The 20,966-nt window shown below is 40.0% G+C and overlaps 1 protein-coding gene across 1 annotated transcript in view; it reads right to left on the reverse strand.

The window, feature by feature from the left end:
- The window catches only part of Galntl6 (polypeptide N-acetylgalactosaminyltransferase like 6), a 1,023,973-nt gene that overhangs the window by 76,711 nt on the left and 926,296 nt on the right, over positions 1 to 20,966 (reverse strand). The window contains exon 9 of the mRNA XM_041673878.1: positions 10,036 to 10,143. Coding sequence (XP_041529812.1) covers positions 10,036 to 10,143 — 108 coding nt within the window. The remainder of the gene's footprint in view (positions 1 to 10,035; positions 10,144 to 20,966) is intronic.

The following is a 20,966-nucleotide window of genomic DNA, read 5'->3' on the forward strand; positions in this document are numbered from 1 at the left end:
AAGGAATCAGTTATAAGGACATCTGAAGCAAATACTCAGGCAAAGGGAAACCATCCGAAAATGATGCCACAGCTTTCATTTTCTGGTGGTTAGTGGGCCCTGTTTGACTCCCCATACTTTCAAAACAGGTCGAAAACATTCTCTATGTTTCGAGTTGCTCATTGAACCTTTCTTCGGTCCAATAGTGCATCTGTCCAATGTTTAGGGGATCTGTGAAATTTTGTTTCTGCAAATATGTTTTAGAATTATCTGGGTGCTGCAAAGCTGCTCTCTGGTGTTGGCCATTTCTGTTTACTGAATAAACTGTGTGCTCTAGTCCCAGGGCACTGAAAAAGAGACACACCTAAGTTAGAAATGGAGTTCTTGCCGGGAATTAGCAAACCACTGGAAACAAGGTGATGCGGATGGAGATGAACAATCAGAAGCCCCAATGTGCTTGGCACTGTGCATTCATACACTTCAAAGGAAGAGGCTAATTCCACACCATGAGTCTCCTCCCTCCAGGAGCTCCTGTGCCTTTATAAAGGACTGGGGTCCTGGAAGCCAGAGCTGTAAGGCAGCCAGTTCTAGTCATGAGGGCTGTATGTCTGTTTATTGAGACTGTGATGTGCAGAAATACTTCATTTCCTTACATTTCAGTGGCTTAATTTTATCGCAGCAGGGACCTATTTTGTCTGAGCAAACTTTCTCCTTTTCAAGTCTCCAGTAGAGTTGAGAATGCAGAAAAATGTTCACTTCTAATGGGGATAATGATTAAAACCACAATTATAACTCCCTCTAGCCTACCAGTCAGCTCACCATGAAGTTTGCTTTTTAAGTGCTTTAGGAAAGCCAGCTATCTAAATGCTAAATAACAACACAGGATGCCAAAATGCTCTGGAAGGGGCAAGAGGAACCAACATAGACCGGAACACATCTAGAAATAGAACACAAGCATACTTTTAATTTCATTAGGAATGGCTAGATAAAGTAATCATTATCTATGTTAGCCAATGATTACATAAGTATGTACAGCTATGATTTAAAAATTATTTCTAAAAAAAATAAAAAAATAAAAATAAAAATTATCTCTAGTCAACAAAATATACCGGTGGGCATAAACAAAGGTAAAATAAAATGCTAGCCAGCAGAGTTAGACCCCAAAATGCTTGACGTTGTCCCTATAGCTTTGAAGACCTCCTCAGTCAATTGCCTGTTTTGTTTGCATACATACTAGAAGCACTTATAGTTGACACACAGGTCATAGACGAACTTGAACTGAAAGCATTAGGAAATATTTGAGACAATTAAATGATGAAAATGACAACATTAGGAAGAACATGGCATTTGTGAGAGCTTTGTGGGAAAAATATGAGGTTCAAATAAATAGGAAGAAACTAAAGAGAATAACTTTGACAGGTTTTAGGGAACTTTTCAATTTTAAAACAACGTGTTTACTTCATAGATGCTTCTGTGACATGAAATGGCAGGGGGCTTTTCATGTCAACTATTTACTGTTTCACCTTTGTTTTTGTGGTCTACTTAGGTATAAAAATTCTATGCTTTACCTTTATATTGTTTTTGAAACTGTAAGGACCCCTGAGCTGAACAAGGATGACACCAAAGTACATTTCGAAGTGGATGGGGAAAGCCAGGAGGCCTCAGACCTACACAAAACATACAGACAACTGAGGAAAACTGCGAGAGGGAGAGACAGTATTCCCCAGGAAAAGAGAGCACCAGGTTGTTATCCAGTGCCAAACCCTCAGCCCTGGAACAAACATACAAGGAACATCATTCACTCTGAATGGATTATATTTGGAAATACACACACACACACACACACACACACACACACACACACACAAATACATATGCATGCAATAACAACTCATAAGAAAGGGCTAACGATTTGAAGGAGAAAGGGGATGGATATCTGGCGGGGAGACTCTGGAGGGAAGAAAAGGAAATGTAGGAGATAAAGTATTAGTCTATCATTATTTGTTACTCAAACGAGTATAGACACTTCCAAATTCTGGCATCCTTGGGTTAGGAATTAGAAGCAGTTGAAGGTCAAATAGTGGAAAAGCAACTCATGTTTCATGTTTTCCTGATTCCTGTTGCTGTGTATCAACACTATTTCCTTTTCCTTTCCTGTTGTACAAGTATTAAATATTCAGGGTTCAAGAGGAGGGGGAGGGCTCCACCAGGATGGCTTATCATATACTTGTCTCCAGTGAGTGTGTGGGAATGGTGTTGGCGATGCACCGTTACTTTACAAAGAAATGCTTCGAATTCATTGGAAAAGTGCAACACTATTACTGGTTTAGGATACATAAGGTGCCATATGCATTTCTGCCTGGAACATAGTGTGCACCTGATAAATATTTATTGAGAGAATTTTTGAGCCTTCTTGAGGTAACATTTATCTTCACAGCATGCAATGGGATCATCAGAGCTAAGTGATTTATTGAATCATTATTTTCCCATAGATTTATAATTTATTTTAGGGGAAGCTATCATGGAGAATAACCGAAGCATCATTTATTGAAAATTGTCTGATATACTTAAATAAAAAAAATCCATCTAAATAGAAGGCTTTATTTTAATGAAGACGATTCTGTTTTTAGATTGTGACCAAAAAGAAAGAGCACCTGACCCAAGATTGCAGTGTGTGAATCATATTTGGTCCTTGCCACCAATACTGCACAGCCTTATTACCCTTTCTGTTATACCGGAAGGGGGAATCAGGGATGGTCATTATCTTCAGAAGGATTGCTGCTGCACAACAGAGCTCACCATTTACGGAGGCCAAGTCTTGGGGGAAGAATCTATCATTTGCTGCTTTCTCGGAGAAAGTCTGTGATTGGCCACCAGGCCCCTGAACTTCCTGAGAGTTCAGATAAAGCACCGAGATCCCTACAGCTTTGAGAGCAATGGGAAGAAGCCCGGGCTGCACTGCTGTCTGGGGCTGTCACGCCACACTCTTATTTGCCAGGCATCTTTATGAGAACCAACTGCTTCCCAGTCATTAGGGAGAGAGGTCAATCCGTGAGCGCTGAGAATCCCCATGCCTCACTCCACTCTTTAGGCTTGTTGGCGGTTTTATTTTCATATATCAAACCAGTCATTTTGGGCTTGTTAACGCTTTTTTTTTTTTATCACGGAAACGGTGTTGTGACATCCACGGGAGAAGGCTGCAGATGTGAGATATTATGTGCTTCCCCTTCAACTAGTTCAGACAGGAATCGCTGACAGGAAGATCAACAAAAAGGGGTCTGGTAATTGACCCGAGGTAGTCTTCCTGCTACCCTGAAGTACTACTCCTCTTCCCCTTTCATCCGCCTCTGTACAGCTCTCCCTACCTCCAGCAATTTTAAGAGTGTTTTAGAGATATTGTCTAAAGTTGACAGGTTTGGATATTATCAGGGGGGTGTGTCTTGGGAGAAAGGTATCTTGGAAAAGTTTAGTAAAAGATATTTCATAGCTGAGACATTCAAGCCGTCTGTCTATTTCAGACTTTAAATTTACCCTCCATCCCCACAGGGTATAACAACTGAAGGGAAATTTCAAGGATCTTGCTATTCAGGTATACAACATTAAAGTCAAATATGTTTGTAACATTATTTATGTGTTTTATGAGACTATTAAACGTAACCTGCTAGCTAGCCTAGGAGCGGCACTACAAGTCTATAAAGCTAAGATTGCAGGAGGTAGAGGCAGGAGGATCAGGAGTGCAAGTTCATCTTTGGTTGCATAGTGAGTGTGAGGCTAGTCTGGGCTATAAGAGACCTAGTCTTAAACCCAACCAGCCAACCAACCAACCAACCCACCCACCCACCCACCCACACACACACACACACCCACCCACCAATCAACCCTCCAACCAAAGCGGTCCTGCCTGTCACAAATCACCGTTCCCTTAAATCCCATAACTTATTAACATCAAGTATATACCACCTATATATTATACATATAAATTCTAGATACTATACATGCCAAATATTGCGATTTCTATTAAGTCATAGGTTCAGTGATAGCATACACAATGAGAGTTTCCAAATAACCCAACTATGTTAAACTCAGATCACACCCCACAGTGGGTTTAATGACTCCCCTTTCTTTCATCCTTCTCTCGGTCTAGTGGTCAGTATCCTGGTGGTTCGCAGATGAACCGTCTTCACTCCACCCGACTTAAGATTTGTGCCTGACTTGCTTTTTCCTTAAGCCCCAGAGCCTAGATTCATGCCCGACACAATCAGCAGTTTGTTTTTCCTTCGTTTAGTAAGCAAACATTAAAGGGAGCAGCACACATTCTTGCAGAAGTGCAGAATCTGGGCAAAATGTGTCTCTCTAGACCTGGTGCATCAGATCCCACATTAGAATTCACTTGCCTACACAATCCACAACCTCTTCCCTGCCCTTTCGCATCCCTTTCTCTTTGTGCTGATACTGTTTTCTTTCACACGCCAAGAGGGAAGCTACGCACACAGTCTATCAAACCTAACCTTTGGTTTTTCATGGCATCGCAAATCCATACAGATGTTTTTAAGAAATTGTCTTTACAGGTTCCATGCATGTGTAATGCCACTTTCTTTATCCTCACTCCCCTTCACTATTGGCTGATATTTCCATATTTCTCAATGTGATTATCCTCTGGTCCTTGCTGTTTGAGAACCATCAGTTCCTCCTCACGGTGTGAAAGAGGAGGATGGGCCTCATGATCCAGAGACCTCCAGGTACTTCCTCCATTGCACATTCATGGGTCAGCCTCACAGGTCTCAAATGCAGCTGGATGTAACCTTGTGCCCTCGCCTTCCTGCCTTTGCTGGTGCATCTGCCATGAAGGCCACAGTTGCTTCTTATTCCAACTCTTCTGTAAAGGCACGGGTGTTTAAGGGCTTGCTTGGGACACAGACCTTGGTTCACAATCCCAGATCTACTCATTTATCATTTAATCTCTGTTTGCTTTGCTGTAAGTTTCCATTTTCCAGAACTACGGAATGTTCTGGAAAATATGACCTTTACCAGATTTCACTTCTTTGACCTTAGGTTTTTATTTTGAAATCCATAAAAATCGAAACCTCCACCCATTCTTGAAGGTTGGCATAAAAGTCAAGATGCAATTTGAGGATCAACAATAAATTCCTGGCATGGGAGAGGTGAAATGTTGGGATGTGAAGTCCTGTCTGACAGGCACTGCTGGGTCTTTACAGACTTAGGATAGGGTTGTTTCCACCCTCGGTGCTAAGAGGGTGGCTCAGTTGGTAAAATGTCTGTTGTGAAAGCCAGAGGACCTGAGTTTGATCCCCAGCATCCACCCAGAAGGCCAGGTATGGTGGTGTATACCTGTGATCCCAGGGCTAGGCAGGTGGAGACAGGTGGATCCTGGGGGCTTGCTGGCTAATGCCTGGGATGAAGCCCAGGTCCCAGGAGAGACCTTTTCTCAGCATCCAAAATGGGCAGCCTGTGAGCAACAACACTGGAGGTTGATATCTGGCCTCTGCACTCGTGCACATACTTGTGAATTTACAGACATGTGAATTTGCCCCTCTCTTATAGTTGGTTCTAGCCTTATCTTCTGTTAGCAGGAAGGATGGCAGTCTGTGCTTTCAAAACTGCTCCCCTCCCTATCTATAGCATTGTCCTATTTGGGGGATCCTCCAAGGGAAACTTGCCTGGGCCATGATGCTGTTATTATGCAATAGTCAGTTGATGTGGTTTTCTGTGGGGTGACTGCCATTCCTTTCACGTCCTTACTATTAGAGGTACCCCCTTTCAAAACTCAGAACACACTGGCAATTAGCCAGAGAGCCTGGGTCCCTTACCATGGTCCCCAAGGGGCTAGTAATTACTCCTCCTTTAGCAAAGTGTTTGTCAGAAAGAGAAGTTGAACTTGGGATTCTTCTGCCCATTTGTTACTCAGCCACATCTAAAGGGGCAAAGCATTTTTCTAACCGACCTCTGCTGCTCATTGTTTTGTGTTGATCCCATCACTGTGAGCATCCTTTTCCCAGCAACTGCTCCTTTACTCCCAGAAGAAGACGCCATGGTTGTGCTCCAGTGTGCCCACATTAGGTCCCAAGTTGACTTAGAAAAATAAACAGGATTTTGAACGCTAAGCAAGTCCTCTGATTCTCATAGGAAGCTGAATTGCAAGTCACCATGTCTCAGGTTTTTTTCATTTTGAGGAAATGACACAGGGAGGTTACATTTTACTTTTACTCAGTCAGAATGTTAACAAGAACAAAGTGACTATCTTGGACCCCGCAGTAAGAGAGAACACTGTATTAATGTGCACAATTTCCTTTGCTAGATTGAGTAAATACAGCTGTGTGATGGTTGTTTTGCTCAGCTCACCGAAGACTGGGTCAAAACTTGGCTAGAAGTTGACTCTGATCGCTGGTTCTGAATTTGAAAACCCTGTTCTTAGAAATCGATTAATCAAACTGGGGCATCCTTAATGTTCTTCTTTTAAGTCTTTTATCGGCAAGTCTTTTATCTGGATTCAGAATTATAATAGCACTGCCACTTCTTCTGATGTTTAGCAATGTTCCCAGCACCTGTGGAGAATCATTTGTTCACAGATGGGTAGCTTTGTTGTGTCCTCTTATCAGAGTACAGTGCTAAAGAGAAAGTGTTCAGTAAGGTTATTTAAATTTGTTTCTAATAACACACATCAGTGTGTTGACGAGAGGACTTCAGGTGTATTAGGTGTATGTGTGCGCATGTGTGTGCAGGCATGTAGGTGCAAGCATGTGCATGTATTCACACCTCTGTGTATTTAGAGTCATCAGTTACATAGGTCCACAAGGAAAAATACACATTTCCACCGGATTAAACGCGCTTTGTAAAGTACAGAAACGAACCTTTGGGGTCACGTTTCCAGTTTCATCTCCATATCCTAACGAGGCGAGGAAGATTAAAATATCTACTGACAAGATGTGACTCTGCATTTCAATTATCTTGACAGCTTCTCATCTTTTTTTTTTTTAATGATTTAGTAATAGCAGAGTGTGGCAAAGTAGCTGAGTTTCTCCCACAAAATATCAGAAATGTTTTTCATTTTAATATACTTTCAAAGATCATAAAATGTTCCTAAGAGTGACATTTGAGCCTCAGTATTTATGACTTTCTGATTGCTCTAGCAGTTTAGGAAAAAAAAAATCTAAAATGAGCCCTCAAGTAAAATTTAAGTGAAAAAGATTAAAATTCAGAGTTATGGTCCTCTTTCATTTGAACAAATATTCATGTTTTCCTGCATGTTTTATGGGCCAACCCTAGTTTCTCAATATTGGACAGTTTTCGAAAAAGTGCTTCATTTCTCTCCCAAAATATACGAGCTGTTTTATTTTAGTTTAGTTTTTGCAAACTACCCCGTTTTGCATCAGCATCATTTACCCGGCTCATCTTTTACACTATGAGCTGGCCACACGCACCATCTGCCCAGAAATGAATGGGGCACAAGTCGAAGCGAAAGAGTGAAGGAAAGTAGATACATGGCAAGCACCTTTCTTTATCCTTAGGATTTTCACACTGCAACGAAATCCACACAGCTGATGTGTAAATGTGTGCTTGAATTAATTTTCTCTTTAACCTTCCTGTGAATCTGTGTTGCTTCCTCATTCATATGTATTGAGTCCTTTGGCTAAATTCTAATTGTATTTCTTAATCCAAAATACAGCTTTTTAATCAGTTTATGAATTTCACGACTGTTTTCCCCATCATACGGTGTTTTAAAACAGGTATTTAGTGCAATGTGTTATTGATGTCTTGTTATTTGAGGAAGCGGGGAGTGGTGTGATGATGGCTTCCCATTACAAAATGTGCGGTGAAATTTCATCATAGAATGTCTCACTACTGCTAAAAGGACTGCGGATGTGGGTGGAGAAAATGCGAATGCGGTTGACAGCCCCACAAAGCAAGTGAGAAAGAACAAGAGCCTGCAGGGACTTACTAAGGATGATAACTTTATTAAGGTTCATTAAAATGTCCTAAGTTTTATCAACAACTTCAACCTATATTTTCTCCTTGAGGAGTCTAATTAATTAAACTCTTCAATAAGTTATCTGAATGTTCTCCATGCTCTATTTTAGATGATGGTATAATGTAAAATAGCAGACTCAAAGCTCCATCCTTGTAAGACTGATATGTGAATGAATCCTGGTGCAATAATAATAATAAAATAATAATAATGATAATTTGCAAAGAGTTGTTATTTGAGTTTGTGGAATCATATAGAAAAGATCCAAGTGGTTATACATTGAACCTTAGTAAAGAAATCAAAACAAGTAACTCAAAATTAGATAGTTAGGCAATCATAGTACCAATGAAGACCCCACGTTTTTAGATTCGGCATCTAAGTACGTAATGTGGTCAAGAGAAGACACAACCAAGAAGAAGGTAGCATGGATGGCAGAGACAGCATTAGGGCTGTTTGGAGAAGGTTTGAGATTTTTCTCTCTTCCCAAACAGGCATGGAAGCGTCTAAAAGGCAGATGGTAAAAGTGCCCTTGCATTTGATCTGCAAGGAAAATTTTATTCTAAACAGAACAAAGCAAAAAAGAAATAAAACTGGACTTGGTTAATTATGGAAAATTTAAGGATGGTCCAAACCTATATTTAGCTTTAACTGTCGTTCTACAGGAGGAGAGACTTGAGTTTGAGCCTCCACTCCCCCCACTTCTACTCTTTACTTCGTGTGACTAATTATGTTTCCTATTATATTCCCCATTAAGGGAAAGATGATCATCCGTCTGCAGGCCTCGTTTTACACTACTGCTGCTGGTCACTCATGGGTTCAAGAGCAAACCTCTTCCCTAAGCCTCCGCTTGGTCTTGAAACCCACAGCAGGTGACACTGGAGACCAGAACACAGTCTGGACTGATAGCTGACCCAGTTGATATTTAACACTGGTAACAAGGATTACCACTCTTGGGAATATACCCAAGAGATGCCCTATCATACAACAAAAGTATATGCTCAACTATGTTCATAGCAGCATTGTTTGTGATAGCCAGAACCTGGAAACAACCTAGATGCCCTTCAATGGAAGAATGGATAAAGTATGGAATATATACATATTAGAGTACTACTCAGCAGTAAAAAACAATGACTTCTTGAATTTTGCATGCAAATGGAAGAAAATAGAAAACATTATCCTGAGTGAGGTAAGCCAAACCCAAAAAGAGGAACATGGGATGTACTCACTCATAGTTGGTTTCTAGCCATAAATAAAGGACATTGAGCCTATAATTCGTGATCCTAGAGAAGCTAATAAGAATGGGAACCCAAAGAAAAACATATAGTCATCCTCCTGGATATTAACCTTCATCAGGCGATGAAAGGAGACAGAGACAGAGACCCACATTGGAGCACCGGACAGAAATCTCAAGATCCAAATCAGGAGTAGAAGGAGAGAGAGCACGAGCAAGGAACCCAGAACCACGAGGGGTGCACCCACACACTGAGACAATGGGGATGTTCTATCGGGAACTCACCAAGGCCAGCTGGCCTGGGTCTGAAAAAGCATGGGATAAAACCGGACTTGCTGAACATAGTGGACAATGAGGACTGCTGAGAAGTCAAGAACAATGGCACTGGGTTTTGATCCTACTGCACGTACTGGCTTTATGGGAGCCCAGGCTGTTTGGATGCTCACCTTACTAGACCTGGAAGGAGGTGGGAGGTCCTTGGACTTCCCACAGGGCAGGGAACCCTGATTGCTCTTGGGGCTGATAAGGGAGGGGGAGTTGATTGGGGGAGGGGGAGGGAAATGGGAGGCGGTGGCGGGGAGGAGACAGAAATCTTTAATAAATAAATAAATAAATAAACAAAAAACCCCAAGGATTAGCAGAAGATAACGGTTAATGTTAAACATAATGCATGTGCAGATGCTGTGATACATGACAGAAACCGTCACAGTTACAGCTTCTTTAAGCAGTGGAGACACAACAGAGGAACAGGGATCTTGACAACCATGTGTATGACTGAGTCCCCGCCTGCAGGAAGCAGAGCCTGCGTGAGCCCAGACTGTTCTGATGCCCAGTTACTCACTCGTGCCAGGCTGGTCCCAGAAGGAACTTTGTAAGGGACATACTTCCTGTAGATATGGCCGACTCTAGAGCATGGAACGTCAAACATTTCTCCTCCACACATCCAAACCTAAAGAGGAGAAAATAGAACAAAAGAGAAGGGTCAATTTCACCAGAAGGAATTACTAATGTAATTTATGAAACAGTTACATATTTTCTTTAAAAATATTTTATTTTATTATTTTGTCAACCAACCTGGGCTACAGAGTGAGTTCCAGGAAAGCTCAGGCTGTTATAAAGAGAAACCCTGTCTTGAAAAAAAAAATTATTTTTAAACTACGTGTGTGTGTGTGTGTGTGTGTGTGTGTGTGTGTGTGAACATGAGAATCTGTGGAGACCAGAAGATTGTGTTGTATCCCCTGGAGCTGGAGTTACAGGTAGTTGTAAACTGCTCGCTCTGGGTGCTGGAAACTGAACTTGGGTCCTCAGGAAGAGCGGCAACTGTTCGTTAGCACAGACTCATCTCTCCAGCCTCTTATAGTTCCCTTAATGTCTCAGTTGAATAATTTCTGTCACAGGTGGCTAACGAAGGAAAAATAAAACTGAAAATATAGATTACGAATGCATAGAACAAAAACCTAGTTCCATAAAACTATTTTTTAAAAAGACTATTTATATGCATTGTTGTTTTTCCTGCATGTGTATCTGTATCACGGTGTAGGGTATCCTGGAACTGGGATTACAGAAAGTTGTAAACTGCTACGTGGGTGCTGGGAATTGAACCTGAGTCCTCTGGAAGAACAGTCAGTGCTCTTAACCACTGAACCATCTCTCCAGCCCCTATCCTAAACTACTTTTTAAGATAGCATCCTGGAATTTTTTTTACCCAAGAGAATTTTCATCAAAATTATTAATATTGAGCCAGAACTTGATGCTTAGATATCTTCTTTGTATGGATACTTTCTTTTGATAATTTTTTCAAAGTATTTAGAATATATCACTAGATTTAAAAATTGAAATTATAAAGGTGGAATTTTCACGAGATTGAAGTCAATAATGAAACCTATCCGTGGTGCATGTTGAATCTAGATTCTGATACTTGGAGCAGGATTAATCTTAAAAATAGTGTTGCAAGTGGTTTTTTAAACATAAAGCAAAGAAAACCAGCCTACAAATCACAATCCCAGAGAACTTAGACAACAATGAGGACACTAAGAGCGACTTACGTAGATCTAATCTACGTGGGAAGTAGAAAAAGACAAGATCTCCTGAGTAAATTGGGAGCATGGGGACCTTGGGAGAGGGTTGAAAGGAAGGGGAGAAGCAGGGAGGGGAGCAGAGAAAAACGTAGAGCCTAATAAAAATCAATAAAAAAAGAAAAAAAATTAGTGTTGTGTTCTCATTTCCCTGAACTACCAGTCTTTTAGGAACATATGACTGGTGCCTGATATGAATTTTGTGCTGTGAAATCAAAATGCATGTACTTAGATTCTATACTTAAGTATAATAAAATGATTAACTGGATATATTGCATTTAACTGTGACAAGCCATGTGGACAGACACATAGTCATAGACTTACATAACAGATTGTATACTATAAAATAATTTAACTATCAAAACATATATCTAGGTTTCATAAAAATATACTTTTACCAATTTTCTCTGCAACAAAAAAATTAAAGGGTTAGTGATAGTTGCATGGTTTATGGTATGTGCTAACCTGTCTGGTCTATGGTGCCAATTATTTGTACATGTGGATGTTTCTGTGAAGACGGATTTTGTTTTTTGCGTTAAATTGAAGCTTAAAGTCAGCGTGCCTTGAGCAAAAATATTACCCTTCATACTGTTGATAGGCCTCATCCAATCAGCGGATGATGTTAAGAAAATGAAGACCACCTAACAAAAACCCCAATACCAGACAATAGAAACCTTCTTTTGAGTTATTGGTCCGGGCTGTTTAAGAGATTCCTAAAACATACTGCCGAATGCTATTGCCCTTGGTTATTTCCAGAGGTGGAAGATTAGTTTCTATTACTAAAGACTCATGAACTTCAGAAACAGGGCCCTGAGATGGAACTGACTTGAATTTCCCCTAAGGAGCTTTCACGGTACCAGAAGGTGCCACACAAGCTTGCAAAGGAGAGACACAACCAACAGTCCTGTTCAGACATGATGTCCACGAGCACAGAAATGACCAGCATAGCACAACAATTCTACGGGGTCAGCAGCAGCACACATAGCTTGGTGGTAACCAATGGCACTCTAATTGGACTTAAGACACACTCAACAAAAGAGAGACCATGCTTAGTGCTGGAACCTAGCTATCTAATCAGTGCTAGTGAAATCATGGTTACTGGAGGAGAATATATAACCAATAATTTACTAAGCTACCACAGGACCTAACTACAATATATAAATATGTGTCTTCATGCCCACATATAACTCTTATCTTCACCCCTCATCAAGAAAACTTCTCTTTGCAATAGACAGAGAGGCTATTACAGAAAATGACAACCAATTATAATGCAGCGTGTGGAGCCTAGTCTCAATGGATAGATCTACAAAACACTCCCACACCTAAGGCTCAGGGAACATTGCAGATGAGGTGGTAGAAATATTGTAAGAGCCAGAGGATCCAAACACCTAATCCTGCCTTATAGAAAAATTAAAAATAAAAAACAAAACAAAATGAAGACTAATGAAGAAGAATTCTGCAAGTAGACTTTTATTGGCTCTGAACTAAACTATTTCCAGATCTTCAGGTTGCCAGCATTCCCTGAAGAGTTTGGCATTACCAAGTCATGTGAGCTAGAGCTTGAGTCTTTCTCTTCTCTTGGTTTCACGTCTCTGGTCCCTTGACTGATACACACCCGTAGCCTGTTTCAAAGTGTAACATCTGAGGAGATAGGGAGGAATGTTTAAATTTCCATGGAAACACATATTTCCTTTCAAGTTTTCTTAATCAGAGGAATGACACCTTATCACGAGACTGGATGAACAGCGAGGGCCTAGGGGAGCCCAAGGGGAGCCATTGCAATTATGAAAATGGTGTCCAGCTTCTCTAATTGGGTTCAGACCGCTCAGGGTATTGAATTCAACCTGATGGAACATTTAGGAATGACATGGACTGATGCATTGGAAATATGTGTGGTGGTATAAGTCTAAGAGGGGCAGTGAATGTTCTAAACTCTAGTTGCGGTATCCAGAAAAATCTGAAGAGATTATGGTGTAAAATTAAAACTAAAAAGGTAAATATAATGTGCTGGTCTAGGATATAAGAAAGAAAATGAAAACAATCAACAATGACAATGACAAAAACAAACAGCCTACCAAACCATCAAAAAAAAAAAACTCTTCTCAAGCAGAAGCCAAATATAGTGATATTTTATTTGTATTTTAATAAATAAAGCTTGCCTGAAGATCAGAATACACTAGTCAGCCATACAGGCCACACAGTGGTGGCACACACCTTTAATCCTAGAAGCCACACTAGTTAGCCAGAGGCCAGGTGGTGGTGGTGCACGCCTTTAATCCTAGCACTAGTGAGAAGTAATATGGGAGGAGACAGGAGCTCAGGGCTCAGTCTGCAGTCTGAGGTTTGGTGGAGAGCATCGCAGTCTGCAATCACACTGAGGATAAAGGTAAGAACTCTCTAGTGGCTTGGCTGCTTTGCTTTTCTGATCTTCAACTTGGAACCCCAATATCTGTCTTTTCGTTTTTATTACTTGTGCTTGATCTGACACCCAACATGGGGCATATGTAGCACCAGAAGAATATGGAGACTTTCAGGCTCAAACTGGGCTTTTTGTGCAGGTCTGAGACATTTTGCTGATTTCTGGGGAAATGACTTTTGAAGAGAATTACCCTGAAGGAAAGGGAATTTCCCCAAGAAAGGATGGATGGAACAGAAATTATGTGACTAAAATCCAGAGGAGCTTTGTCATATAGTTGAAGAACTGAAGAGCCGGAATAGATGTTTTTATAGAATGGCAAGGAAATATTACCAGGGTTGATAGTGTTGAGACAGGTTAGAAGCCAGCTGAGGGAAGAAATTCCAAATTATGTGGATAATGATGAAGTGGACTTCCTGCATCACTAGATACACTGAAAACTGAAGAAGGTGAGATGTTGGGTACAAGCATATAATCTGACTGACAGTCAATGTAGCTGATACTTAATGCTAATATTGATGACAGAAATTAGTGTGATTGCTTATTGAATCTTTCCAGTGGATTATTTTCCTTGGTGCTCACAACTCCAGGTCAGACTTTATAATTTTCTCAGTGGTAGAGGTGTCTAAAGTTTGTTCTAAACTGTGCAACTAGGACTGGGGTTGGAGCTCAACGAGGAGTGTTTCCAACCACGCTTAAAGCAATGGGCTCCATACTCAGCACTGTATAAAGTCGGTGTGCCGGTGCAGGTCTAAAATCCCAGCACTTAAGAGGTAGTGGTAGGAGGGTCAGAATTTCCCAGGAGACGTGTGACCCTATCTCAAAAAGGATATTTGAAATAGAGTAGGCTAGTATGGCACCCAGGTCCTTAATCAGTATTCTATCTGCAGAGTGAGCAAATTCCTCAGACTTGAGAATTAATAATGTATCATTTTTTAGGACATATGGTCTCTTTTGGAGCTATGCAACTTTGCTAATGAATAGGCATGGCTGTATTTCAATAAAATTTTGTTTCTAAAAAGGGGCACAGGACCATGGTTTGCTGCCCATCTTTCTCTAAAGCACAAAGCATTCCACACAGGGAAATTCAGTTACTCTAAACCAATGTATGTGGGAGATTATAATTTCCAAAACCAGACACCATAGAATATTTCACCCCATATGGTCCTTTATTTGTGGCTGAGTATTCTCCCATTGAGATGCATCGAGGTGTAGATCTAGGCTCTTTCTCCTTGAATTTGAGTCAGCTTGTAAATTCTTAAGCCAGGAGACTACAGCAGAAATTGCCAAGTCTGTGTCATGAATGGCAGCATAGCTTCTGCCTACCTAATGAGAGCGTTGTTTTTGTCATTCTGAGCTGCTACACCAAAGAATCCGATTCCATGATGCTACCACATCATGAAGTGGAGACCACATGAGACTCCGTGTGGAGCTTTCTGTTCAGCAGCCTTGGCTGAGGTTCTCACTAATGGCTGGCATCAGCTAACAAACACACGGATATACATTCTCTACATGCTTGCAGCCTATGCTGTTGAGTCAGCTCTCATGGAGGAGAAACAACATAACTCCTTCGTGCCCGTTTTTAATTTTGGCCACACAAAGCCCATTAGCTTGATTAATTAAAAGTTCTTTCAAGCTGCTGAATTTCTGAGTACATTGCTCTGCAGCCACAGTGGATAGAAACACATCCTCTCGAATACATGATAAAGGCAAACTGGCAAGCACAATTTATGGATCATCCCTTGATTTCATCTGATCGCACCGGGAGAGTACTTGCTTCTTCTGAGGTACACCCAGGTTAAAATTCCTGTGTATTTAGGTGAGGACACATGGATACTTCTTTCCTGGGATGTGAATGAAGGTGATATATATATATATATATATATATCATTCCTGGAGCAAAGACATCTCCAGTGGGCTGAGGAGAGGGCTCAGCTGGTAAATCACTTGCCACTCTAAACAAGGATGGGGGCTTGAATCCAAAGCTACAGAACCCTTGTGAAATGGCTAGGCCACATCTCTAATCTCAGTGCTTGGGAGGTAGAGGTGAGAGAATCCCTGTGACTTTCTGGACAGCTAGTCTAGACAAATCAGTGAAATACTTCATCTTCAAACAAATGTGAAATGCAATAAAGGAAGATATACAATGCTGACCTCTGGAATATATATATATATATATACACACATACATATATATATGTTTATATACACACACATACATATGTACACCTCACCACACATATGGTCATACACATAATAAGCATGTATACACATATGAATGCACACAGACAAAGAAATTATGAGTAGATTTCCTCCCATATCTTCTTCAGAGGATAAAGAGGAAAATTTGGAACAATAGAAGTTTGTGGGGTTGTTACATGACAGGCTATGGGTTCCAGAAAACCTGGATGGAGATTCACATCGTCCTGCCAACCTGAACAAAAATCATGGCGGTAGTGATAGAGATACTTAGGGATATTAAGCGATCAGCATTTGAGCCTGGCTGCAGTAGTCCATCTCCCTATTATATTTCTTCTCAGACTCTTCAGACATGCTTAATGAAGTGTATTGGTTTCGAATGTAATATTTGGGTGGTTACTTCATTTATTATTTTTGCATTTTAAAAAAGGGAAAATGAAAAATAATTAGACAACAGATAAAGGAGCTGGATGAAGGGTTAATAATGTTAATAATGTTAGCTAGTCTTGTGTACAGTCAAATGCCAGTTCTGATTAGTCAAAGCCAAGCAAGGGTCAAGAGAAAGATGTCTCAGTGAAGTGTTCTTCCCTCTTCCCGGCCAGGGCCACTTTTAACTCCTCACAAAACTTTGCTGCTCCAAAGAAATTCTACTCCTTTTCCTTCTCTGCTGTCCCCACTGTTTGTCTAGTTCTTATTTGTTTTCTAGGCTTCAGCTTACATGGCATAACCAAGACCCTATATTTGGTTAAGACTCCTGTTTTATAGTCTCGTTTGCCCTTCTTTTAAGCCATTATAATCTTCCTCTTTCCAAGTTTTTTGTTCTCTGCAGTCAACAACATTCTAAAAATATTAAAATATTCAATGGGGGGAGAGAAAATTTATATCGTTTAAGTGAATATACTGCTATAATTATTTTGTTATTGTTGTGAATATCATACTATGCCTAACTTATAAACTAAATCTTATCATAGATACATCTGCATAGGAAAATATATACTGTATGCAGGGAACTATATTGTCTGTGGTTTCAGGCGTCCATTCCTTGGAATGTAGTCATGGTGGTTTGAAAAAAAAAAAAAAAAACGGCCCCCAAAGGGAGTGGCACTATTAGGAGGTGTGGCTTTGTTGGAGTAGGTGTGGTCTTGTTAGAGGAAGTGTGTCACTGTAGGAGAGGCTTTGAAGCCTCCTTTGCTCAATCTAGCTTAGTGTGGTATACAGTTTACTTTCTGTTGCCTGTGCATTATGATGTAGAACTCTAAGCTCCTTCTCCAGCACCATGTCTGCCTGCGTGCCACCAACCATGATGATAAGGCACTAAACCTTTGAACTCTGAGCCAGCACCAATGAAATGGTTGCCTTTGTAAGAGTTGCTGAGGTCATGATATCTCTTCACAACTAAAGAAAACCGAACTAAGACAGCATGTCTTTGGGATTAAAAGGAACATTACAGTTGAGTCAACAAATACTCAATCAATATTTACTATGCGCCAGATCATCTTCCACATGCCAAGTTCTGAATGTGTGGAACTTACTTTCAAAGGAGCATTTAGGATAATTGCAACTGAGTAATTTATTTGTGATGTCCTATATGATTTATTTAGTGATTTTTCCCCTTGCTGAACTATAAGCTCATGACAATTTTATTCATTGTTTTATCTCTTGTTGCCTATAAAGGACACAACATATAATAGGTACTCGATAAACAGTTGTCAAGTGGTTGTAGAGAATACCTTTAAATTCCAATTATATTTAAGTTTATTCTTTGTCAGAGCTTTGTATTTCTTAGGGTTTCTATTGCTGTAAGACAACACCATGACCAAAGCAGCTTTTGGAGGAAAGGGTTTATTTCATCTTACAACTCTTGAGGTTGCAGTCCATCACTGATGGGAGTCAGGACAGGAACTCAGAGAGAATAGGGACCTGGACACAGGAACTAAAGAAGAGATCACTGCATAGTGCTGTTTAAGGGCTTGCTCTCCACTGGTTGCTCTCCATGGCTTGCTCAACCTGTTTTCTTATACATCCTAGGGCTACCTCCCCAGGGGTGGCATCATCCACAGTGGGCAGGGACTTCCTACATCCATCATCAATCAAAAAAATACCCCACACACTTGGCCACAGGCCAATCCATGGAAACATTTTCCTATTAAGAGTTCTCCTTCTCTGAAAGCCCAACCTGTATCAAGATGGCATAAAAACTGGCCAGCATGGTGCTTGTAAGGCCTTTCCAGAGTATGTTTCACTCAGATAACCTTAGAATATATATTACTGAACCTCTGTGATCATCCTCTCTATTTGGAGTTATTATTGCTTCTTTTTCAAGGATATTTATTTATACACAGGTATAAATGTATGAATTCATATAGACCAGCCTGGTCCCCAACTTACTATATAGCTGAGAATGATGTTCAGTATTTGACTCTCTTGCTTCTGCTCCCAAATGTTGGAATTACAGGTGTCTATCTCTATCCCTGGTTTATTCAATGATGATGATCAAACCCAGGGTCTTAGTCACATGTTAGGCGAGCCCTCTGAAAACAGAACTGTAACTCCAGCACACATTCATTTCTTTCTTGTTTTTATATTGCAATTATGCCTCTTTCTGTAGAAGCTTCCATGTTTGGACAGTGTAGGGAGATGTTTAGGTGTCAGTATGGAAACATGACTTATAAGAGAAATGCAATTGTAGCATTTATCAAATTCTATTTGTTTTGAAAAGATATGGTACATGCATTTTAGTAAAATAATATTTTTGATTTGTTCTCTGAAAATTTTTTACATGTATAAAGTGTGCTTTGGGGGCCTGGGCAACCTACTTGTTGCCGCTTCCCCAAAGAAAAGTGACTTTGATTTCTCAGCAACTGTTAACTGATTATTTATTTACTTATCCTCTCACTTATTTATTTGGCTTTTTAAAAATATTATTTATCCCTTCCTGGTCTGAAAAAAAAGTCACTGTGTAGGCCAGGCTGGCCTCGAACTCACAGAGATCTTCCTGCCTCTGTTGGAACTATAGGCGTGAGCCACCATGCTTAGCTTGAAATGTATTTTTAGAAGCCACTTCTTGGTGCTTGATGTGATGGCAGTCTACAATGATAAATCTGTAACACCCATATTTTGCATCTAATTCTTGGAGAAATGTATTATATTTGCAAACTAATGCGTCGTCTCTCAACACCATAGCTATTTTAGAGAATTGTTATTTTACATGAATGAGCACAGAAAAATTCCTTTTAAAAAATCCATTTCAAATTGAATGGATAATGGAATGTTTGCCTTATTTTTAAAATTGTTTTTTCAATATCAGCCACAAACTGGAGTTTATACATGAAAACATTAACTGGAATGAAATCATACAATTATGATAGTCCCGTGGAAGAGTCTTATTTCAGTAAGAAATTGTCAACATGAAGGGATATTATCTCTGAGCACAATTCAAGAAACAGTGATGTAAACCTCAAGGCATTTGAGTCCAAGCCTGGCCCTCTTTCTTCTTACCTGCGCCTCTTCTCTTGACCCTCCATTCAAGTTCTTTTCTGTCTTTTATTTTTATTTATTTATTTTTTGCCATAGGCTAAAGTAGCTTTATTTATCAATCAATGAAAGCAACACATATTCACAGTGTACAGAAAGATCATTCCACAGCAGTTCTCATAGATACACCCAGGAAAACATTCATACACATAAATAAAAAAAAATTAAGTCATATGATGCATCCATAATTGTGCTCTTGATATTATTTTTTTTTAATTTATTTATTTATTAAGGGTTTCTGCCTCCTCCCCGCAACCGCTTCCCATTTCCCTCCCCCTCCCCCAATCAAGTCCCCTCCCTCATCTGCTCAAAGAGCAATTAGGGTTCCCTGACCTGTGGGAAGCCCAAGGACTGCCCACCTCTATCCAGGTCTCGTAAGGTGAGCATCCAAACTGCCTAGGCTCCCCCAAAGCCAGTATGTGCAGTAGGATTATTTTTTTTTTCTTTTCCTACCACAAGTCAAGTTTCCCCTGCCTTAGGGACTGTTCTGGATTTCTACCTGGAATTATTTCCTTTTAGAACTCTACCTAGAATACTATTTGGTTTCTTCCAGGTAGCTCCAAATTCTTCTACCCCCAACACCTTTAAGTGTTCTTGGCCCAGCTTTCTTTGTTTCTGTTGTCAAAGTATTGACCACCTTCTAAGTCAGCTCACACCTTGCTCACCTACTGTGTGCCTTTTCTGCCTGTCTCTACAAAATGCAAGAATTTTTCTGCCTTTTATGGAGTATGTATCGTAAACACCTAGAACAATATGCCTCATGTAATTAATGGTCTGTGTTTCTGAATGAATGAAAAGGTGAATGAAGTATGGGCTTATTAATATAAATTAAAGCTAAGCTCAGACAGCTGACTTACTTAATGTTAACCCAGTAAGTTAGTTCTGGTATGTCTGAAGACACATTTCAACATAAGCTATTTTAGCTTCTTTTTAGGTCCACATGATTGTAAAACAAATATAGTGGAGGTTAATAGAATAGAAAGGATGTATACAAATACAGTGTAGGTTAATAAAATAGAAAGGATGTATAAATGAACAAATTTGATATCTAGAAAACAACTTTTACATTTTAAGATATGACTTGGGAAGACCAGGATTGAAAACTACTTAAGATTAGTGACTTGATCATCTCTATAGAAAGTAAAACGTGAACTGGCAAACAGAAAGGCTTTGGTAGATACACAAAGAAAGGCTCATTTCTTTCAGGTTGTAAAAGAGCTACTTTGGTATGAGTTGGTCTATAGAGGGCTTGAAGGACAGTCGTGGTTTTTTTATTCTCAGAAACCTGAAATTTAAAGTGATTGTTTGACATAGAAGACAGTAAACATCTTATTTTGAAAATTTTTTTAAAGATTTATTTTTTAAATTATTTATAGAATTTATAACTTTAAATTCTCTCTTCCCCTCCTTCTCTCTCCCTCCTCTCCCTTGCCCGCATGTGTAGGTATGTGTGTGTCTATATGTGGGTATGTGCACATGAGTGCGGTTGTCCACAGAGGCCAGGGGTGTCCAATGACTCAGGAGCTGTAGTCACAGGTGGTTGTAAGT

The sequence above is a fragment of the Microtus oregoni genome, unplaced genomic scaffold (genome assembly GCF_018167655.1).
Source record: "Microtus oregoni isolate MIOR12 unplaced genomic scaffold, Mior012 000024F_ref0000369, whole genome shotgun sequence".
Lineage (NCBI taxonomy): Eukaryota > Metazoa > Chordata > Mammalia > Rodentia > Cricetidae > Microtus > Microtus oregoni.